This window comes from Rhinopithecus roxellana, chromosome 10, assembly GCF_007565055.1.
Source record: "Rhinopithecus roxellana isolate Shanxi Qingling chromosome 10, ASM756505v1, whole genome shotgun sequence".
Classification (NCBI taxonomy): domain Eukaryota; kingdom Metazoa; phylum Chordata; class Mammalia; order Primates; family Cercopithecidae; genus Rhinopithecus; species Rhinopithecus roxellana.
In genome coordinates this window covers 87,521,041-87,543,275 of record NC_044558.1, presented here as the reverse complement: position 1 = coordinate 87,543,275, position 22,235 = coordinate 87,521,041, and the positions used below count along the sequence as shown (strand labels likewise).

Below are 22,235 nucleotides of genomic sequence, written 5' to 3'. Positions count from 1 at the left end.
CTGCCACTGACCCCAAAGGTTGGGCTTGGTTGTGGCATGAAGGCGTGTGTGCACATACTGACCTCCTTTTCTATGATAGCCACTTGCTTCTTGGCCAGCTTCTCCAGCTCGATGGACGAGTTGTTGGCATGTGTCTCCACCTCCTTCTGCAGCTTGAGGCGGTGCTCGTCCATCTCAGCCTTCAGCTTGTTCTCCAGGGCGATCAGCTGCTTCTGGTGCTGGCGCCGCATCCGCTTATAACCTGACATCTGTTCCCGCAACTCGTTCTCCTGCTCATGCTCATGGATCTGTCGTGTAACCTGAATTGGGTTAGGAAACAGAACTCAGGTAACCAGGTTCATGGGAGACAAGCTTTCAGGCGAAGTAGAAGGGCCCTGTGGCATAATTTTATCCATCACCTTCACCATCAATTTACCTACTGTTTAGTGAATGCTCACCTGTACGGGGCACCGTGCTAGATAGATACTCTATGTATTTTATCCCTAGTCCTCAAAACCATCTCATTCACTCATTCATTTCATTCATGAGGTAGGCGATAACATCTCAGTTTTATAGTTGAAGAAATTGAGTCTTGAAAGAAACTATTTATTCAGGCCGGGCACGGTGGCTCATGCCTGTAATCCCAGTACTTTGGGAGGCTGAGGCGGGCAGATCACTTGAGGTCAGGAGTTGGAGACCAGCCTGGCCAACATGGTAATACCCCATCTCTACTAAAAATACAAAAATTAGCCAGGCATGGTGGTGGGCACCTGTAATCTAAGGAGTTACAAAGGAGGTTGAGGCAGGAGAATTGCTGGAACCCGAGAGGCGGGGCAGAGGCTGCAGTGAGCTAAGATCACTCCACTGCACTCCAGCCTGGGCGACAAAGACTCCGTCTCAAAAAAAAAAATAAAATAAAATAAAATAAAATAAAAAAAAAGAGAAAAAAAGAAATTAATTATTCAGTCAAAATATGTTTACGTATTTTTGATATACCATCACACATATTATATGTTCACAGTAACATAGCTAATAAGGACTGGATTGGGAATCAGGCCCATCTCTATAATTCCAGAGCCATGTTATTTCTACTATACCAAGATTTCTCACCAACACTACCAACAATGAGCCAGCTAATTACCTGTTGTGGGGGCCATCCTGTGCATTGCAGGATGTTTAGCAGCATCCCTGGCCTCTACCCACTAGATGCCAGTAGCATCTCCCACGACATGACAATGAAAAGTATCTCCAGATATTGCCAAATGTTCCCTTAGGAAAAAAATTCCTCTAGTTGAGAACTACTACACTGGTTTGTTTTGTGTGTGTGTGTGTGTGTGTGTGTGTGTGTGTGTGTGTGTATACATACGTATATTTATTTTGTTAAGGGTCATGTCTCTAACAGTCATGGACTTTTTAAACTAGTCTGAACAAGATTTATTTCCTATTCCTAATATGAAGAGGTGAGTATGAGATCAAGAGATCTCTTAAATCATGTCTCCCCCAGCCCCTTCTCTACAAAAAAAAAAGTTACCAAATTATAATACATTCACTTGCTCTCCTAAAGGATAAAGGATAAAGCATTGCTATGATTTTTGGAAGGCTACTGTTCTTAGTAACTTTTCCTTAACTCATTTTCAAGTAAACATCCAACAAATTAAAGCTTGTAAATATGTACATTTCAGCACCTCTTGCTTCTTTCTATTAAATCCTTTGTGATTTTCCAGCCCTTCCTTCAATTTATCTTCTCTCTTTATTTTCCTGATCACTTCCTCCTAATTTTTCCTATTTTAGAAAAAAAATCTTAATTCCAGGATTTTAACTTTAGTCTTGTTCTTCACTAAGTGACTTGGTCACTCCTATCTACTGTAAGGCCCATCTCTCCAGCCTACCACCCAAACAAGTTTTACACAGGACATTCTCATACTGCTATTAATTGTCTGTACTATTTTCAGTTTATGGGTTAAAATACATTTTATACAAAGAAGAGTTTGTTTCTCTGCTCTTTTCAGAAGGTGGCCCTGCATACTAAATTGAGTCCTTACTATCAAGAGAGTGCTGTTCTGTTACAAGACAGTATTATCAAAGTGCACCATTAAACATTAGCCAAACTTTGAAACCTTTCCAGCTGACACTAATACTGGGTTTCATATTCATTTCTCTTTTCTGAAGGATAATACTCTTTAAAGTATTAAGAATAAGAGCAGAGGATATTTTAAGACCAAAAAAGGATAGCATCACCCAAAAGGCACCTAACCCTCTAAAGAAAATAAATGATCTATTTTGTTATCAGAAAATGTGTTTTTTAATGGACATACGTCAAGATAAAAGGAGGAAAAGACGTAGTTTGACATATATGTGTCAATTTTACTTCTTCATGCTTATATGTTTCTGAAGTACAACTTTAAGGAAGAAACAACTCTAATCAATAGAAAGGATACTATTTAGCCCTTTCTGAATTCAACTGTTTTTCAGAAAAATATGGCAGTAAAGTATCAGGGCTAGGGTAATGCATTTTAGATATGTTTTAGCTAGATACTTTTTCTTATTTTAGCATTCCTTCTTTAATCAGATTCCCAAAGCGGAGGCATGGCACACTCTAAGCTATCATGACACATTTAAAACTTGCCATAAGCATTGGCTTACAGCCAATAAAATATTCTCAGGATGGTCATTTTCCTAAACCAGGAGGCCTAAAGATAAAAGGGAAATGAGTTGTGTCAAGAAAATTTTCTATTTTAATTGGTGTGTGGGTCTCTGTAAAGAGGGTGGCTTTCTACTTGTACCAGATCACACCTGGTACAAGGATGGGGCAAAGAATATTTACAGAGCTCGATCTGCTATCATTGTACATCACTGGATTCCAGGAGAGACATTTTGCTTTTGAATGCTTCCCATAATGTGGATAATTACCTTCTTAAACTCCTAATATCACCTTTCATTTGTCACAACTAAACTTTCTAAGTTTCAAATTGTCTTTTTGGGTATATAGAGAGATACTAAGCTTTATAATTCCATGCTCAAGCTGGATAGATGAATTTAAATAAAAGTATAACCAGATATTTCAGCTGTAAAGTGTAACATGAAATATACAAAAAATGTGATATTTAGAGTTATGTGTGTCTGTGTCTTAAGTGTACACTATGAGTTTTAAGAATACATTTTTTGGTCAATAAAATAAAAAATAAGAGCCCACAACTTTTTCAGTGCATATGGTTTAAAAAGTGCTTTCACATATAATTTACCTCTTTAATTTTTATAAGGCCTTGGATTCCTAGGGTTCTTGAATTGCCTGAGGAAATTCTTATCACCAAGGCAGAAAAAGAATGACTATTTTCTGTTATAAAGTAATAAAGGGAATCAACACTCAAAAAAGTCAAAGCTAGAGAGAGTGGTAAGTCTAAATTACAAATCGAGTAAGTCTGAAATGGGAGAAAGTTATAAAGATGTAGTGAATGTAGTTTTTACAATGGCAGTCTCGAAAATGTAGTCAACTAAAAGTGGGCAGTACCACCCTGCTGTACCCAGTGGACTGCGTGGAGAAAAACCTCATCTATCTCTTACTATATAACTGACCTTGGGCAAATTACTTAACCTCTTAAAGTCTCTCAGTTTCTTAATGTGTAAAGGGAGAGCAACTACTATTATCTTCCTCAGGGTCAGAGGACTTTCTCATGTGAAAGTGCCTAGCAGGGTGTCTGACTCCTAGGAAATACTCAACGTATGCTGGTTTCTTTCCTTCTGATGCCAGGCTCTGCGAAGCATGTCCCTTTGCCCTCCACTTAGTATTTCTGGTGATGGAGACATAGATCAGAAGAAGTGGATCCAGAAGAAAGGGCACATTTAAGGGAAAGAAAAAAAACAAAAACAACTGTATCTGTATCCAGGTTGTGGATTATAAGATTATGTATAATTTCTGAATCTGAATTATTACTCATTTCATGTATCTAGAATATGTAAAATAAACAAATAAATAATAAATAATGTACCATGAAAAGGAAGACCAAAACTTGTTTTCTAAAGGTTCCTACAGCTGTTCAATGCTACTTTATTTAATTCCAGCAAAATTCAGCCCTAAAACAAACCACTTCATCCGAAGTGCAGAGTGTCCCTCCCGTGTACAAAACACCGCACTTCCTGAACACAAATAATAAGCAACTTCCTGAACACAAAACAAGAGCATGGTGGCAGATAACGTTACCCTCTGAAGTGATCAAAGCCAACTTACAAGATTAATAATATGTAAGAATCAAAATGATGCATATGATAAAAGTGGCCACCTTAGCACTTAGAACAAATGAAATTTATAGCAAGTTCTTAAAAAGAATACAGTGAGTCACATTTTGGCATTAGAAACTTAACATTCTATTCTTTAGAATACCTAAGGAAAAACTGTTTTTAAGTTTTTGCTAAAAGTAATGACTGATAACAGGCAATTCTGCATTTAGAAAAGAATATGTTACATGAAGAATTCTGAAATGCAAACTTATAAATCCAAATTCTCATCTGATAGCAGGGCTGGAGGTGACCTCATTCATTCGTTCATTCATTTATTCAACACACATTTATTGAGAGACTTTGACCATATGGGTTGGGCATGTAGATTGGACAGCATAAGTGAGAAATGGTATCAGCAATGACCTTAGTGAGTTAAGAAGTCAAGAATAAGTGAAGAGATATGCAATATTTTGATAAGCATTCTCTGGTATACTGCCCAGGAAGAGAACACATTTTCAAGCATTTACAAATAGGACTGGGCTCATGAGAGCTGAAACAGTAGCACTTACTGATGAGGCTCTCATAGTTTTATTCTTATGTACCAAATTCATTCAGGTATCCAGGTATCCAATTTCACAATTAGCTGAATTATTAGGGTGCATTTTAAAAACTCCAAATAAAGATTCTCTTTTTATGGGTTTTTCTATAATCTGGCAAAGCGAAGTAAAAGAATCGATATTTGCATTAATAGAACAATAATACTTTTCTCCTACATGCCTCCTTGGGAATTCCCCTCTCATGCCCTTCTCCCCGACATGTGTTCTAACATAAATTCGCCTATGTAATGCAGTCACAGGTGAAGAGGGGCAGTGAGAATTCCTTCACAAAGTCAAAAGCTGAACTCTAATAGATACAGCGCTCTTTATATGAATATCTCTACCATGGAAACAGCCAAGAGCTCCGGACATTACAAAGTTTTCAGAAGAAATGACATCAGATGTAGCAACAGCTGAAAACACCCTCATGAATCACTAATATAATTAAAACATGAGGCTCTCCATAAAAACTCAAGGAAGGCACATCTCAAGGGCCCAAGAAATCAGATTAGTGATTCTGCAGAACTACATAAACAACTCCTTTTTCCAGATAACACATGAGCTCAATATGAACTTCCTTACAGAAGAAGGAAAAGAAAGGTTAAAATAAAGATGCCGTGAAATACCCTTCCTTTTCCTAATTCTTCAACATAAGGGCAATAATCTCTGTCCTTAGAAAATTATAATAAAAATTGTACAATTGTAATAAAAAGTTACAATGCTAAAGTTTTCTCAGGATTTCATCTGGTATCAAAGTTTATAGTCGTTCCTTATCCTTTGTTACAAATGCAACTGTGCAGCAGTGCGTAATACAAAAATCTCAGTTAGAAGGTGCCAAAACAATAAAGGCATGTAGCAATACAGGCCCAAAGCCCATGGGCTTCTTCATACACTTGTCAGTAACCTCATTCAAAAGTACAATGTTGAAAGTAATACTAAGGGGGAAAAGCACAAAGCCAGGCCTCTTTTAGGCTCATGTTGAAGAGGTAGGCTCATAAACAAATTTTAGGAAAACTAATATCTTTGTCAGTTTGCAAGTCAATTTAAAATATGCATTTCATCATTTATTTATGTAGTTATCGAAAAACTAATTTCTTTTTTTTTTTTTTTTTGAGACGGAGTCTCGCTGTCACCCAGGCTGGAGTATAGTGGCCGGATCTCAGCTCACAGCAAGCTCCGCCTCCCGGGTTCACGCCATTCTCCTGCCTCAGCCTCCCGAGTAGCTGGGACTACAGGCGCCCGCCACCACGCCCGGCTAGTTTTTGTATTTTTAGTAGAGACGGGGTTTCACCGTGTTAGCCAGGATGGTCTCGATCTCCTGACCTCGTGATCCACCCGTCTCGGCCTCCCAAAGTGCTGGGATTACAGGCTTGAGCCACCGCGCCCGGCCTGAAAAACTAATTTCTAATTTCCTTTTTCCTTCCTGTTGACCTTTGGACCTCTTTGTGACTTGTTAGCGCCTCTACTAGAAGATGTTAAAGAAAGAGTAAAATCAAAATAAATGAATAAATAAATATAGTATTGCCACCAACTATGAGAAGGCAAGATTTCAACAATGACTTGATTCTTTATTATACTGGACTTTCACTTTCCCATGATCTTGCTCTTACTTTTATGTCATGTTAGTCATTTGCGTTTGAGCTGGGATCCATAAAACACAACAGAATTCATAATATATTTTTAAAAATTAAATATTTTATGATATTCCAGTGTCCTGATTTATATACTGCTATTGGCATTAGGCTTTAAAACAATATAGTGGGTAGAATTGTAGTACTTGGTAATATACATTAAAAAATCCATACCAATAGTTAGATTGTTCAAAATGGGACATGGAACCACAAAACACCATACCTTTTGCCTTCCATTTTTTTTCCCTCCCTAAAAGCCATTAGATACAAATACCACTGAACTCTGGTAAACTTCCGTCAATCCCAACCATGACTCCCAAAGCACTACGTTTAGAGAGGGCGCACCACAAAAAACGACTCATTTTGCGGCTAAAGCAACAGCATATCAGCTACTCTGTTTTTAACTTAATATAGGGGCAGGGGCCTTTTAGCAAATCAAAACTTCATTCGAGAGACTGGTTGCAGCTGTTCTCTGGATGGGCACTAGGAAGCCTGTAGGATTCAGAGGGTTCCTGAGGACACTGCCCGAAGCCCTGAGGTGGCCTAGTAGGGAAGCAGCTTTTATCATCCACAGAAAAGAAGACTGTGATGGCTGATATACACACAGAGTAGCCCTGGGTGAGTTCACAGATGCGAGCGTGAGATTATTCTGGCATGGCTGTAGTAATCTCTAGCTGGGAGGTAGGAGAGGGTCATGAATATATGATGTGGGAATGAGGGTGTGGCAAGAGAGAAAAGAGAACCTGTCCCAGAGGGGGAAAGCCACTTGGTGTAATGTCTGCTTCACATGTAAAACCGCTGATGGTGCTCGGATGCTCAGAGCTTGTTATTATATCTCCACTCATTTCAACATGAACGGGTCTGGATAAAGGTACAAGTCTCACCAGAGTCGATGGTAAGTAGTCATAGTTCTCTAAAGCACCATATTTCTTCTTTTGTCAGATATCATGGCATGAAAATAATGATTATTTGGTAATCTCATGATGCTTTATCCAGACGCAAAAGCATATTTTTAGGTGCTTAACAATCATTAGCAAGTACATAGTGGACATTTTAAGATCTCCATTACATAGTGTAGCATTCCTTTAAAATGAAAAATTGCTCATCAAAGAGATCATAAGAAACTTCTATATAAAGGAACTTAAAAGTGGGCTTATTTATAAGCAGTTTAAATTAAATTGCTTGCTTTTGGACAGCAGCAGGCATAGCAATATGTAGGTGCTTTAACTTCCATTTTTCCTTGTATTTGGGTTTTTAAAGGTTATAATCCATTGTAAATTTCAAGTATAATCGAAGCCTTTAAAAGACTTGAGAAATAAAAGTAGAAATCAGGTTTGAAAAATAGGACAAGAAAAATGATCATTTCTGGGTCGGCCTCGGATGATGTCATCATAGGTTCTAAATGTAATAGCCAAGCAGTGTACACTAACTCTTCCTGCCCATGTGACCTCTAACATCCATTTGGGCAAAACAACTAATATTTCAATAATTTTTTGGTTGAGAAGTGAGATTCAGAAGCAAAAGATTAAAGAGAGTTTAGAGTGCCAAGGATGAAACGATGTGAGTGTGTGTGTGTGTGTGTGAGCGTGAGCGCGCACGCGCACGCGTGGGGGGCCGAGGGGAGGAGGCATGAAAACTAACTCTTCCAGCACACACCCCTTTTGCTACTACAAGGGCATCCAGCAATCACATTTGCAATAGTAAAAATGCTGAAGAATCCTACAGTCTCTTTTCTTCCACAATCAGCCCTATCCTCTCCTACAAAGCCCTTCTTGCTTTATTGGTGCCAGGAAATTCTTCAGGGGTTAAATGGGGAAGTGCAGCCACTACCATTGTTGCAATAAATAAATGAATGAACCAGAACAAACCAGCAATCCATCCCTGAGAAACAAGTATCTTATTTTCTACAATTATATACATTAGCTGGTAACCATATATTTTTAAAAATTATATTTTATCTTTTGATGTGTGTGTATACATTATAGACACACATGCATCTATACAAAAAGAAGCACAGTGCCCTGCATACATATACATCAATACCTTAAAAAAATTTTAGCATTATTTATTTCAATGAAAAGATAAATAGCTTTTAAAAAACCGGACAGGCTAGCAACTTCATCTCAAAGGCCTTATATTTTGCACATACAGCATATACAAACACACACACAGACACACACGCACACAGACACACACACACACAAAGGTTTTTTTTTTTCCATGCCATAGACAATGCTAAAATATCTGAAATCAGGTTGCTATGCCAACAGATTTTTTTCCTAAAATGAATAAAATTATTAGGAGAGAGAAAACATTCTTGACTCCTTCCCTCCCATCCATGAAGCCGAGAGAGGCTCAGGGAGGGCGAGAGGCTGCCAGATGGGGAGGAGGGGAAGGAAGGGAAGGTGGGTAGAGGGGTGTTTGCTTACCAAAGATGCTGATTTGATCGTGGCAAAGCGCTCTCTGTTCCGGTAGTGGAGGGCCTGGCTCTGAACTGACTGGGTAGGCCGCGGCTCAGGCCTGGGATCGCCGTGGCCCGCCTCATCCCTTATGAATACATGATCCTGCAGAAATGGATAAAAACAAGGAGAAAGTCCAGCTGTGCTCTTTCCTCGCCGGCTGCCTCTCTCTCACCCCTCTTTCTGCACAAGCACTGCTGTTTGAAATGCATAGTTTAGCTCTCTGCTAGTCCCCGCAGCTCCCACGGTACAAAATGAATAAGCAACACATTGCAGCCTTCAGTTAGGAATGTCAGCTGATCGCTAGTGGGATGCCTTCTGAATCCCTGGCAGGCTTTTTCTTTACCTCCAGAATTACATATATGCAAAAGAAAAAAAGAATAGAAAAAATAATGCAATGTACAGACTCCTTAGAACAGTTTGCTTAAAACGCTGTAACCAGATAATTCCTTTAAAAATGTCATGTCCATGTCTAGCAAGGAGGATGCTGGTGGCTTTTAACATAAAAGCGAGCCTCCGCCTCATTCCCTTGAAAGATCTGCTTTCTCAATTTAATTTTATTTGAGATCTGTTCGGTAGGATCATCGTTCTGCCTAGAACCAATGTAGGCTTGTGCTGAACTGCCTCTCTATCTTGTGCTGGGAAGATTCGGCAGTCACTGAGGGATCCTGCTTTCCAGTCATGATCGTACACAGTTCTAGCACCTTCTCTCTACAGCTTCTGAAAGGATTTTTTTTTTTAGATTTAAAGCGACAGGCGTACAATTTTAACCAAATGCCACTTTCACAAATTCTTCTTCAACTCAGCATTGGTATGGTCACCAGACTGAGTAAAGCTGGAATTTAATGTCCTTGACTGATTTAATCAAGCCTGTGCTTCTTGATAGGCAAAGATAATTAATCTTGTTCTAACGCCCAGTGAAAAAATAGCATTCCCTGGAAGGATAATAATGGATGTTTCTTAAATGCAACTGAAATGACTTTTAAAGGGGAAAATGCTATCAAAGGACGATGTTCCTCTCTATAAAGATGAAGTGGTCAGTCATTAAGTGGCTATAACCCTTCAGAAAAAAGGACACTATAGTAATTTGTACCTCAAAAACATGTACAACCATGGGGGATTTTAAAATAGTACATGTTCAGGGTGGAAAAGGAGAAATTAATTCCTTATTTCCCTAGGGTTTTAGGAGAAACCATTTGTGAGAAGTCAGTATTGCATTTTATCCATGACCACTTGAAATTTTTTATAATGGCTCTTTTCTTCATCAGGAAACAAAAATTAAAGAGGTTTAGAAAATACAACATTTTATTATAGTCTAAAATTTTGGGAGAAATTAAATTTTACATCCAGATTTTTATGTAAAAGCCAAGACCCAAGATTAAATTGGGCTGATTTTCTTTTTCCTTTTATACATTTAAAATGCTTCGATGTATTGAGAAGGTATCTACCATTACACCTCTCTGGAGAATTTTTTAAAATTTATGTATTATAGCTCAAATAACGAAGGGATCTTTAATAAACTTGCCATTGAGGGCATATATATCAAATTCAAGTATATTCTACAGCCATGCTGTCCAACAAGACAGTGACCAGCCACATATGACTATTTTAGCTAAAAATTCAATTCAATTAAAATTAATGAAAACAAAATTAAGTGCAAAATTCAGTTCCTAAGTCTTACTAGCTATGTTTCAAGCACTTAGCAGCCATAGTTAGTGGTGCCATATTGGTGGCTTATAAAACTTACAAGTTTTTAAAACGTAAAAGAAAATATTTGAAGGGTCAGTTAAAATTATTCTACATGATTTCTTGTGAAATTTGAACTCTTATTTTACAGGGAAGAGTGAGAACGTGTGTAATTGGGATTCATGCACTAGGTTTAAGGTTCTAAAGAGGAAGGCACTGAGACCTGCTACCATTTACATTACTGCATATTTGCTAATAAATTTATGTCCAAAATTTAACTTAATATTACAGTGCCAGAAAAGCAAGCAGCTCTTAAATGCCAGTAATCAGAAGAGATATGCTAGGTAGAGGCCTGTGATTTTATATGAGGTCTTAACAAGTCATAGTTTTGGTGAATATGCTAACTTACCAAGTTTTGGTGAATTGGTTAACTTATCAAGTATATTGATTGAGAGGGAGACCTCAAATATGTGGGCAACAACTCAGTTTCACATTGTAATAACTTGATTTATAAGGATAACCAACGACACTAGAATCCACATTCTCCACATGACAGACCAGAACAAAATTTATTCATGTACAAATAGGTGCAATTTTATTATTTTATCTCTGATAAAAATTAACTCCTTAGAAACATGGTTTAGGGTTCTGCTTCTCCAATTAAAAACCACAATATATTTTCTAAGTTTACTAAACTTGAGGAAGTTGAAGTACACTGGAAAAATTAAAACTTGAAATGACAATCCCAGCACTTTGGGAGGCCGAGACGGGCGGATCACGAGGTCAGGAGATCGAGACCATCCTAGCTAACCCGGTGAAACCTGGTCTCTACTAAAAAATACAAAAAACTAGCCGGGCGAGGTGGCCGGCGCCTGTAGTCCCAGCTACTCGGGAGGCTGAGCCAGGAGAATGGCATAAACCCGGGAGGCGGAGCTTGCAGTGAGCCGAGATCAGGCCACTGCACTCCAGCCTGGGCGACAGAGCGAGACTCCGTCTCAAAAAAAAAAAAAAAAAAAAAAAACAACTTGAAATGACATTGATTTTCGTTGACACATATATAATTAATAACTCAATATATTTTAAAATAATGCTATTTTTGTAGTCCAAAGAATAGTTTCAAATTTTTAACTCACTTTAAATATAATAATGCTAATAGTATAACTCTTTGCTTCCCCTAAATTTTTTTCCTTTTATAAAATCATTCTCAGTTTTCCAGATCATTTTCATAATAGAGATCACCATCAGTAAAAGTCTTCAAATATTATACAAGAGACCACAAAATGGAACAAAATTTTAGTCTAACAGTGGATAGTCATTTCAAGTACATTAGGAAATGAATTTTAAAATATTCAATTCCACTGCATAAAACAGGTTCAAAACTCCAAAGACAGCTTATGAAGCTATTTAAAAATGGGAGAATGTAACTTGAGAAGTAAGCTCAAAGAAATTAAAGTATCAACTTTACTGGAAGTATTTTCTGTTGGTTATACTGCCCCTTTAAGTAACAGTGCCTTTGTAAAAGACCACTATACCTGGCTTCCAGAGTTTCTGAACTGCACACATCCTAAGATTTAACAACGGAAAGGGTTAATTTCTATTTTTATGCAGTTATGCACTAGATACAGATTATTTACAAATGATAAGGCTGAAATCTTCAAAGAATGATTTTAGATGATTAAGAAGAATAAATCTACTTTGCCAAGGCAAAATATATGGCATGGTTATAATTTATCTTTAAAACATAATCGTCCAGGAACAAACAAAAATAAGTCCTTGAAATACCAGTTTTAAGTAAACCTATGTTAACCTGGTAAATTTACCACGTTGTTTTTGTTTTTGTTTTTGAGACAGTATTGCTCTGTTGCCTAGGCTGGAGTGTAGTGGCACTATCTTGGCTTACTGCTACCTCTCCACCTCCTGGGTTCAAGTGATTCTCGTGCTCAGCCTCCTGAGTAGCTGGGACTACAGGCACGTACCACCATACTCAGTTAATTTTTTTGTATTTTAGTAGGGACGGGGTTTCACATGTTGCCCGGGCTGGTCTCAAACTCTTGAACTCAGGCAATCTGCCTGCCTTGGCCTTTCAAAGTGCTCGGATTGCAGGCACGAGCTCCTGTGCCCAGCCCACAACACTGTTTCATCATGAAAAATAAATGTCTTCAGATTGAAAAGGAAGCTGTCATAATGTTTGTTCAAAATCTTTGGTAAAAGAATTGAATTTCTGTAGAAGAATGAAATATGTGAAGCATGAGGCACAAACTTTACTATTATACCCTAGACAAGGGGCTTTTCTTTTATTTGGAAGTCTTTCCTTTAGGTGTCTGACCTTCACTTCACTTCTGAAATGAAGGCTCCTGGTGTAGGCATTTGCCTAGAGTTTCTTTTTCTAAATATATTTTCTTCCTTAATAGAGCCGGTGTCTCACTATGTTGCCCAGGCTAGTCTTGAACTCCTGGGCTCAAGCGATCTGCTCGCCCTGGCCTCCCAAAGTGCTGGAATTACAGGCGTGAGCCATAGCGCCCAGCCACTTGCCTATAGTTTCTAAATGAACTTGACTTTAACCTAGGAAGTCACTCCTCTGGACTGAGTTGTGCTTTGGGTTTACCTTTATCACAGTACTCATCACACTTACTTGTCTGCCTCTGCATAAGGCTGTGGGCTTTTTGAAGGCAGAGTAAATGTCGTTTGAAAAATCTCAGTCTCCCTAGCACCTGGCATAGTGCTTGATACTTAGTAGGCATTCAGTAAATGTTTGCTGAATAAACAAACACAAGAATATAGGTCTGAGGAGATTTTGAGCAAATGACATTTTCTTTTGGATTATTTAACAGAATTCAAATTTGTATTTCATAAAAACCTGCCACTCTGTACTCTAAGAAAGTCGTAAAATAGTGACACACACATAAGCACACCTTTACACAGCGGGGTGTGTGGGGATGTATCTAAAAATGGCTTTTATCCGATGATGAGAAACCTTTTTATAGACTCCCACACTTTTTACGCTGTGGAGAAGGGATCAGCAGACCCACCACTCTCCTTTGTTTTGTTCATTTCAAAATTATTAAATAATTGCCAAAGCAGGTGTAGCTATCAAAAGCTGGGGCTGGAGGAAGGGGAGGAGATGAAAAAGCGTCTTTTAACTTGGAAGGATAGTTGGAGAGAAAAGATGACTAGCAAAAGGCTGAGGAGAAAGAAAGAGAAGTAACAGCTCCATTTAAGAAACATTACCTTCATCTGTTAATTTACTTCTACTTTGCCAAATGTGAGTTGAAGAGTCAAAGAACCCACCCCTCTATTCAGCAAAAATAATAGGAAAGGCTACTGAAGCAAGTGAAAATAAACCAGAATATCCTATTCCCTCAAGGACATTTCTTTCTTTTTTTTAATCCCGCAAAGATGGTGAAAGCTGTTCCTTTTTTAAAAGAGAGGAGCGGGAAAGAACTAACACTGGCAATAGGAAGGGTCAAATAAAGCTTTAGGAGTCAGGGTAGAATGGCCTTTTTTCCCCCACAACCAGACAGAGTCTTGCTCTGTCGCCCAGGCTTAAGTGCACTGGCATCATCTTGGTTCACTGCAACCTCCGTCCTCTCCAGGTTTAAGCAGTTCTCCTGCCTTAGACTCCAGAGCAGCTGAGATTACAGGCGCGTGCCACCACGCCTAGCTAATTTTTGTATTTTTAGCAGACAGGTTTTCACTATATTGGCCAGGCTTGTCTCGAACTCCCGAACTCTTGATCTACCTGCCTTGGCCTCCCAAAGTGCTGAGATTAAAGGTGTGAGCCACCGTGCCTGGCCAGTAGAATGACTTTTTAAAACAATAGTTTTTGGAACACTTATTATATTTTATAGAATGAAGTGTTGCCCCATTTAAAAAAAAAAAAGAAAAGAAAAGGAAAAAATGTTCTCTATGTTCTCTAAATAATCCCTAGAAAGAGACCCTTATGACTGGAGTTCAATAAGCATACCTAAAATAACACTGATTCAAGAACAATGCTTTTAATATATTAAAGTCTTATGATCTATGCTAATAGAAGGCAGCAACAGGCAAAGGGAATTAATTTTATACTTTAGTAAAATAAAAATACACCTTTTGATTAACAAATTTAAAAGACAGACTTTGTTGCTTAGGACAATATTAAAATATTATTTGCTATGGCTCTATACACAATGATTTTAAGGAATGGGATGTGCCGGGCGCGGTGGCTCAAGCCTGTAATCCCAGCACTTTGGGAGGCCGAGACGGGCGGATCACGAGGTCAGGAGATCGAGACCATCCTGGCTAACACGGTGAAACCCCGTCTCTACTAAAAATACAAAAAATTAGCCGGGCGAGGTGGCGGGCGCCTGTAGTCCCAGCTACTCGGGAGGCTGAGGCAGGAGAATGGTGCGAACCCGGGAGGCGGAGCTTGCAGTGAGGTGAGTCCGGCCACTGCACTCCAGCCTGGGCGACAGAGCGAGACTCCGTCTCAGGAAAAAAAAAAAAAAAAAAAAAGGAATGGATGGAGGCTCAGAAGCAGGTTAGATGGCAACAAGGAAACAATCTGGATTAAAAATTTGTACCAGAGTCACTTGTGAATAATCAAGAATTGAGGTGTGGAGTTGTGTCCTAGGCCAATTTTTTCAATTTAGTTCACAGAACATTTATTGAGCATTTACTATGTAACAGACACTGTGCTACATGGTAGGTGAAAAAAAAGGTTCCTGAAGAACTACTAGTCTAGAGATGTGGCGATGTTCTTGTTATTGAAAGAAGTAGCGTGGCAACACTAGCCAGGGGGAAAATAAGTACCTGAAGTTTACTTTGTCAGAATATGCTTTTAGCCTTATCAAATCATCATTCTTGCTCAAAAAGAAGACTGGATTGGGCTGGCCGTGGTGGCGCACGCCTGTAACCCCAGCACTTTGGGAGGCAGAGGCGGATCACGAGGTCAGGAGATAGAGACCATCCTGGCTAACATGGTAAAACCCCGTCTCTACTAAAAATACAAAAAATTAGCCGGGCGTGGTGGCGGGCGCCTATAGTCCCAGCTACTCAGGAAGCTGAGGCAGGAGAATGGTGTGAACCCCGGAGGCCGAGCTTGCAGTGAGCCGAGATCGCGCCACTGCACTCCAGCCTGGGCAACAGAGCAACAGGGCAAGGCTCTGTCTCAAAAAAAAAAAAAAAAAAAAAAGATTGGATTAGAATCCCCTCAGGGCCCGGGAAAGACCAGAGCAGAGGCAAGGACTGGAGAGTAAGTAACCTGGCATTCTGATGTCAAAGGAAAATTTTCATTGTCCCACTTTACATTTTGGGGGCTTATCTGTGGTAGAACCGTCCTGCTAAAATCAGGCCATCTTTATTCTGGATGCAGAGCAGTTAACTGCAAGTCATGCTCTCACTAGCTACTCATGGATTTCATTTTATTTATTTTTTTAAGGTTCTTCTTTGATAAAGCAAATTTACTTCCTATCTAAAATGGTAATCTGTTTCAGATCTGTTTTGACTATTTGATTAGTCAAATTAATTTGACTAATTTAAGATATGTCTGCTTGTGAGTCGAGATTGCGCCACTGCACTTCCAGCCTGGGCAACAGAGTGAGACTCTGTCTCAAAAAATTAAAAAAAGAAAAGAAAAGATATGTCTGCTTGATTATAACAATCAAGGGACAAAAGATTCCTTCTCCCATATTCATATATATTGGCATTCATTAAGCACATTCTTATTGTGTTGGGTATTCATTTAACTTTCTTTCTTTTTTTTTTTTTTTGAGACGGAGTCTTGCTCTGCCGCCCAGGCTGGAGTGCTGTGGCCGGCTCTCAGCTCACTGCAAGCTCCGCCTCCCGGGTTCACGCTATTCTCCTGTCTCAGCCTCCCGAGTAGCTGGGACTACAGGTGCCCGCCTCGTCGCCCGGCTAGTTTTTTTGTATTTTTTAGTAGAGACGGGGTTTCAGCGTATTAGCCAGGATGGTCTCGATTTCCTGACCTCGTGATCCGCCCGTCTCGGCCTCCCAAAGTGCTGGGATTACAGGCTTGAGCCACCGCGCCCGGCCCTCATTTAACTTTCATTTAACTTTTTCAAACTGTAAAGATAGTAAGATTATTTAACCCTTTTGATCCATTATGTTCAATGAACCGGTAGAGTATGATATTTAATATTTGGTAATTAATTTATTCCCTGCCTTTTTTTTGGTTTTGTTGGTCTATTCATTCATTCCACAGTTATTTACTGAGTGTCTATGCTGTGCCAGGCACTATTCTAGGTATTGGGTTTGTTACTTGTCCAAAGTAAAATAAAACTAACAGAGGCAGATATAACTATAAATTAATTTCCTCATTCCTAAGTTTAATACACAAAATTTTCTATTGAGAGTTAAAAAACCTATTTATGTTCCCAAGTGAAAAAGTGTTAGGAATTTGAGTAAACCACCCATTATAAACTTTATGAATAATTTTTATTTCTATTGTTTTTAAAGATAACATATTTTAAAGCTCAGGTATAAGAACTCAATAGAGTTCATGAAAAGATACCATATTTAACATTAAGTTTTCATAAATATTCTATTTTTTGAGCTCTCTTACATTTTAAAGGTAACTCATCCAAAGTTTTATTTGCAAATGTGTTTTGATTTTCTTCCATCATATTTCCTCTACATATTTCATAATAAAATAGAAAGATATAACTTAAATTCTTTCTGACCTATGTATTTTTTGTGCATCAAATACAATTATCTTCTACTTCAGAATATAAATTTTATCTGTTCTTCTTGTTCTATCTGATCTGTTCATCACATCAGGGAGAGAAAAGTATTGAAACACTCATATTATTACAAGGTAGGTCTGTGGCAGCATGCCAAAAATAAAATTAAAATCCCATGAGTTCCAGACCAGGGTTTTCTTTCTTGTTGATTATGCCAGTGGTGTCTTTCTTCTAATTCTGGTTGCCTATCTGAGAAATCCTGGAGCAAAAAGATCCAACTGAATTCCTCTTTTTTGCTCCCTATACTCATAGAGCCCCAGGGGTAATAGAAAGGAAAGTGCCAGACCTGTCAGCACTCATGATCGCTTCCTCCGAAAAGACAGCCCAGCAAAACCTTCTTTTTCAATCTTCAAACACATGATCACTTGCCCATGTTGAAAGGACACCAGCTGATAATGCGATCTCTTGGTAGATTTCTGCATCTGTCTGCTATCTTTGCTTTCCTCAAATTGTTTCCATGCATTCCCGGTAATCTGCATCCTTTGCTGTCTCTCTGGTCCTGATGCACTGTCCACGTAGCACACCAGCCATAGCTTCTATGGCCTTCCCCTTTTCCTTGAACATATAAAGTTCTCTCTGTCTCAGTGCTCTTGTACTTGTTGCTTTCTCACTCATTCCCATCTCTTGCACCAGCTGGCTAGCTTCTATTTGTTTTTGAAATTTCTGCTTAAATGTCACCTCATCAGGTAGGCTTTCCTTACTCTCTGCTGGAGTAAGTCCTCTTACCTGAAGCAAGTTTCTTTTCTTTTTTTTTTTCTGAGACGGAGTCTTGCTCTGTTGCCCAGGCTAGAGTGCAATGGAACGATCTCAGCTCACTGCAACCTCCGCCTCCTGGGTTCAAGCAATTCTCCTGCCTCAGCCTCTCAAGTAGCTGGGATTACAGGCACATGCCACCATACTCGGCTATTTTTTTGTATTTTTAGTAGAGACAGGGTTTTGCCATGTTGGCCAAGCTGGTCTTGAACTCCTGACCTCAAGTGATCCACCCTCCTAGGCCTACCAAAGGGCTGGAATTACAGGCAGGAGCCACCATGCCCGGCTACAAGTTTCAGAATTACATATTGTATATAGTTACGTGTGTGTTTACTTGCTTAATCTCCCCTGCAGACAATAAGCTCCATGCAGGCACAATGTCTGTTTCATTTCCTCTGGATCTGCAGGGTCCACCATATTTCCTGGCAGATAGTAGAGGTTCCCTCCCTTTATTTGTTGAATAAATGAATAAGTTACTTGGTTCCAGAAAATAAACATGTGTCTTCCATTATTCATGACTGGGCATCAATATATTGTTTCCTACCTTTCCTTTTTTACTTTTTCTCCTAAGAAAAAACTACAGCCAGGCGCGATGGCTCACGCCTGTAATCCCAGCACTTTGGGAGGCTGAGGTGGGTGGATCACGAGGTCAGGAGTTCGAGACCAGCCTGACCAACGTCGTGAAACCCCGTCTCTACTAAAAATACAAAAATTAGCCGAGACTGGTGGCATGTGCCTATAATTAGGGCTACTCGGGAGGCTGAGGCAGGAGAATCGCTTGAACGTGGGAGGCGGAGGTTGCAGTGAGCCGAGATCATGCCATTGCACTCCAGCCTGGGCAACAGAGCAAGACTCCATCTCAAAAAAAAAAAAAGTACAGCCAACAGAAGTGAAAATAATTCTTAAACATGCTGTCTCACTGGAGTTAGAATGTGATCACTGGCACTCATTAAAACAAGTGCATACATTTCTTACATATACTTAATAAAAAAGATTATAAGGGATTCTCTTCTATAATTCCATATTATGGACTGTTTATCTAAGGTCTCTCAAAATATCTTTGAAGAATTCCTACAAAGAATTATATTTTTCATAAAGTATTTCAACTTATGAATCCTCATAGCCTTGTATGAAATGAGAATTTTTAATTGGAAAAGAGCACAAAAATAAAAAACAGAATAATTCACTCACAAGTCAGAATTTAAGGTTGGGTATGGTGGTGAATGCCTGTAACCCCAGGCATGGGAAGCCAAGGTGGAAGAACTGCTTGAGGCCAGGAGTTCAAGACCAGCCTGGGCAACATAGTGAAACCCCCATCTCTACAAAAAAATTTAAAAAATTAGCCAAGTGTGGTGGCACACACCAGTAGTCCTAATTAGTTGAGAGGCTGAGTGGGGAGGATGGCTTGAGCCAGGAGTTTGAGGTTATAATGCACTATGATCATGCCACTGCACTCCAGCCTAGGTGACAGAACAAGACCCTATCATGATGCTTTTGTCATTGTGCATCATGATAAAAAATAAAAATTATTTAAGCTGGTAGAGAGCTAGCCTTAGAAGAACTATAAACCGTCAATCCAAGAAATGGTAGAAAATAGTAGAAACTGACTCTAAAACAAATGGTATGTTGGGAATAAAGATTAAGAAACATACTTTTTTGGTTTCGAGATGGAATTTCGCTTGTCACCCAGGCTGGAGTGTAATGGCGCGATCTTGGCTCACTGCAACCTCCGCCTCTTGGGTTCAAGTGATTCTCCTGCCTCAGCCTCCCGAGTAGCTGGGATTATAGGCGTGTGCCACCGTGCCTGGCTAAGTTTTTGTATTTTTAGTAGAGATGGGGTTTTGCCATGTTGGCCAGGCTGGTCTCGAACTCCTGACCTCAGGTGATCGGCCTGCTTCGGTCTCCCAAAGGGCTGGGATTACAGGCATGAGCCACCGCGCCCAGCCAAGAAACATACTTTTGAAAGAACGTACTTCTAAAAGGGCACAACCAACAGGTTACGCTCAGGAAGACTTAAGGTCTACAGTATTAAGATTACTGGTTTAGAGAAGGACTTACCAAATTCTTCAACTTATATATTGATGATGATGGACATCAGAGTAATGAGAGAGGGATATGAAGAAACAGGCACAGATGTAGGCTGTGTAGTCCTTTGTTACTTTTTGACTGTAAGAAAACTGTCTCATGCCAGGTGTGGTCCCATACTGCAGTTGCAAAAAGGTAACTGAAACATCTGGAAACTAAGTGACTTGAACTGGATTCACTATGATTGACAAAGCTCACCTCTGTGGAGGGTATCATGAAACGTACCTTCTTGTGCACGACAGAGGAGCTGGAATTGATTGTGCTTTCATCGTCGTGCATCATGACAAGTTCAGAACTGCTCTCATCCATGACCTCCTGCATGCTATTCACACTGCTGCTCTGGCTGCCTGTGCTCACGGACATGCTTGGAATGGAATGGTTGCTGTCCAGGCTGTCCATTTCCCTGTTCAGGCTGGTTCCATGTTCACTGTCCTATAAAAATGGGGCATTGAGGTTAGAAAAGACTGAAGATAAAGAGTCAATCCGTTGACTAAAGTATCAAGCACACTCAATTTTGTAGTGTCAAGTTGCTTTTCTGCCAAATCTGCAAAGATGAACTTTTTATGTACTGGCTCCACTACTCCTCCACCGTTTTCAGACATCTCAAATTCGCTTCTTATACCTTCCCCAGGGGCCATTCTGGACATCTGGTCATAAGGCTCCAAATGCTGCCATCCCAGGGCTTTCCCCTGTCATACACACTACCATATTATCGTGTTGCTATTCAGTCAGCAAAATCAAGCCAGGTTTGTAAGGGACTTTCTAGAACATCAAGGAGCTAGAGGAAGACTGCCGGCCACTACACAGGTGAGTTCTAGGATATCTGCAAATACAGCAGTGGTGACTTGAACAAGTAGAGTGGAAAGAGTTTTCAGATATTTGACAAGCAATATGCTTCCTCGGCAAGTTATTATTGAGTAACTTCATATCTAAGCAGGGATATTAATTCTACTTTCCTGGACAGGTAATTAGTCTGCCTCCCTCAAGCAATTCTATCATGCTTATCTCTGTAATCTTATTAAATGTATCTGTTAAATAATACTGGTATTCATCACTACTGGCCCAAAGACTACTATTTGAAAAGTGGTAAAATAATCAGAACATATAATTTATCCATCACAGTGGGATATCTTTTGATATAAGATTGAATAATATAATTAAATCCATTTAGCTACAAATAAACCTTGTTCTCAAAGAACCATACTGTACACATATAACTTCAATAAACTGTTACTTAGCCATGGCAATATAAAAAATTACTGGGTAATATAAAATGGAAGATAATACATTATATTTTTAATAGGCTTATTTTCCCAATTAAAGGGGATCATTTCTAAATATGCAATCAAGAAATTTTATAGTTCAATGCAACTTTCTGAGCTTCATTTTTAGAACTATTGATAAAATACTTTTATGTTTTATTTTCTATTAAAAAGCTAAAATACATTCCTTCTTCATTCTTGTCTTCCTTTGTATTTCAACTTAGAGAGAGAAGAGTCCTTTCTCTCATTCAAGGCTAATTCCTCCACTAATACTCTTGTTCTTATTCTGTCTACGTTCTGAAATCCTGCCTCTTTAACTACATCCCTTTCTTCTACCTTCTGACTCTGCCCTGGCTCCATCTCTACTGCATTTAAAGATGAAGAAGCCTGTCTTTTTTTTTTTTTTTTTTTTTTTTTTTGAGACGGAGTCTGGCTCTGTCGCCCAGGCTGGAGTGCGGTGGCTGGATCTCAGCTCACTGCAAGCTCCGCCTCCCAGGTTCACGCCATTCTCCTGCCTCCGCCTCCCAAGTAGCTGGGACTACAGGCGCCCGCCTCGTCGCCCGGCTAGTTTTTTGTATTCTTTAGTAGAGACGGGGTTTCACCGTATTAGCCAGGATGGTCTCGATCTCCTGACCTTGTGATCCGCCCGTCTCGGCCTCCCAAAGTGCTGGGATTACAGGCTTGAGCCACCGCGCCCGGCCAGAAGCCTGTCTTATATTTATCGACCTCTCTACATGCTGCCCACTCTTACTTTTCCTTTTTAACCCAATTTCGGAATCTTAACATAATTACTTTTTTTGCTGTCTCCCCCTTATCAAATCCCATGAATTAT

The 22,235-nt window shown here is 39.4% G+C and overlaps 1 protein-coding gene across 7 annotated transcripts in view; it reads right to left on the bottom strand.

Annotated features, from left to right (window-relative positions):
- The window catches only part of TAOK3 (TAO kinase 3), a 235,342-nt gene that overhangs the window by 33,832 nt on the left and 179,275 nt on the right, over nt 1-22,235 (bottom strand). For all 7 annotated transcript variants that reach the window (XM_010368266.1, XM_030939977.1, XM_030939973.1 and 4 more), the window contains 3 exons: nt 20,367-20,573; nt 8,851-8,985; nt 63-299 (listed from right to left, as the gene is read on the bottom strand). In XM_010368266.1, coding sequence (XP_010366568.1) covers nt 63-299; nt 8,851-8,985; nt 20,367-20,573 — 579 coding nt within the window. The remainder of the gene's footprint in view (nt 1-62; nt 300-8,850; nt 8,986-20,366; nt 20,574-22,235) is intronic.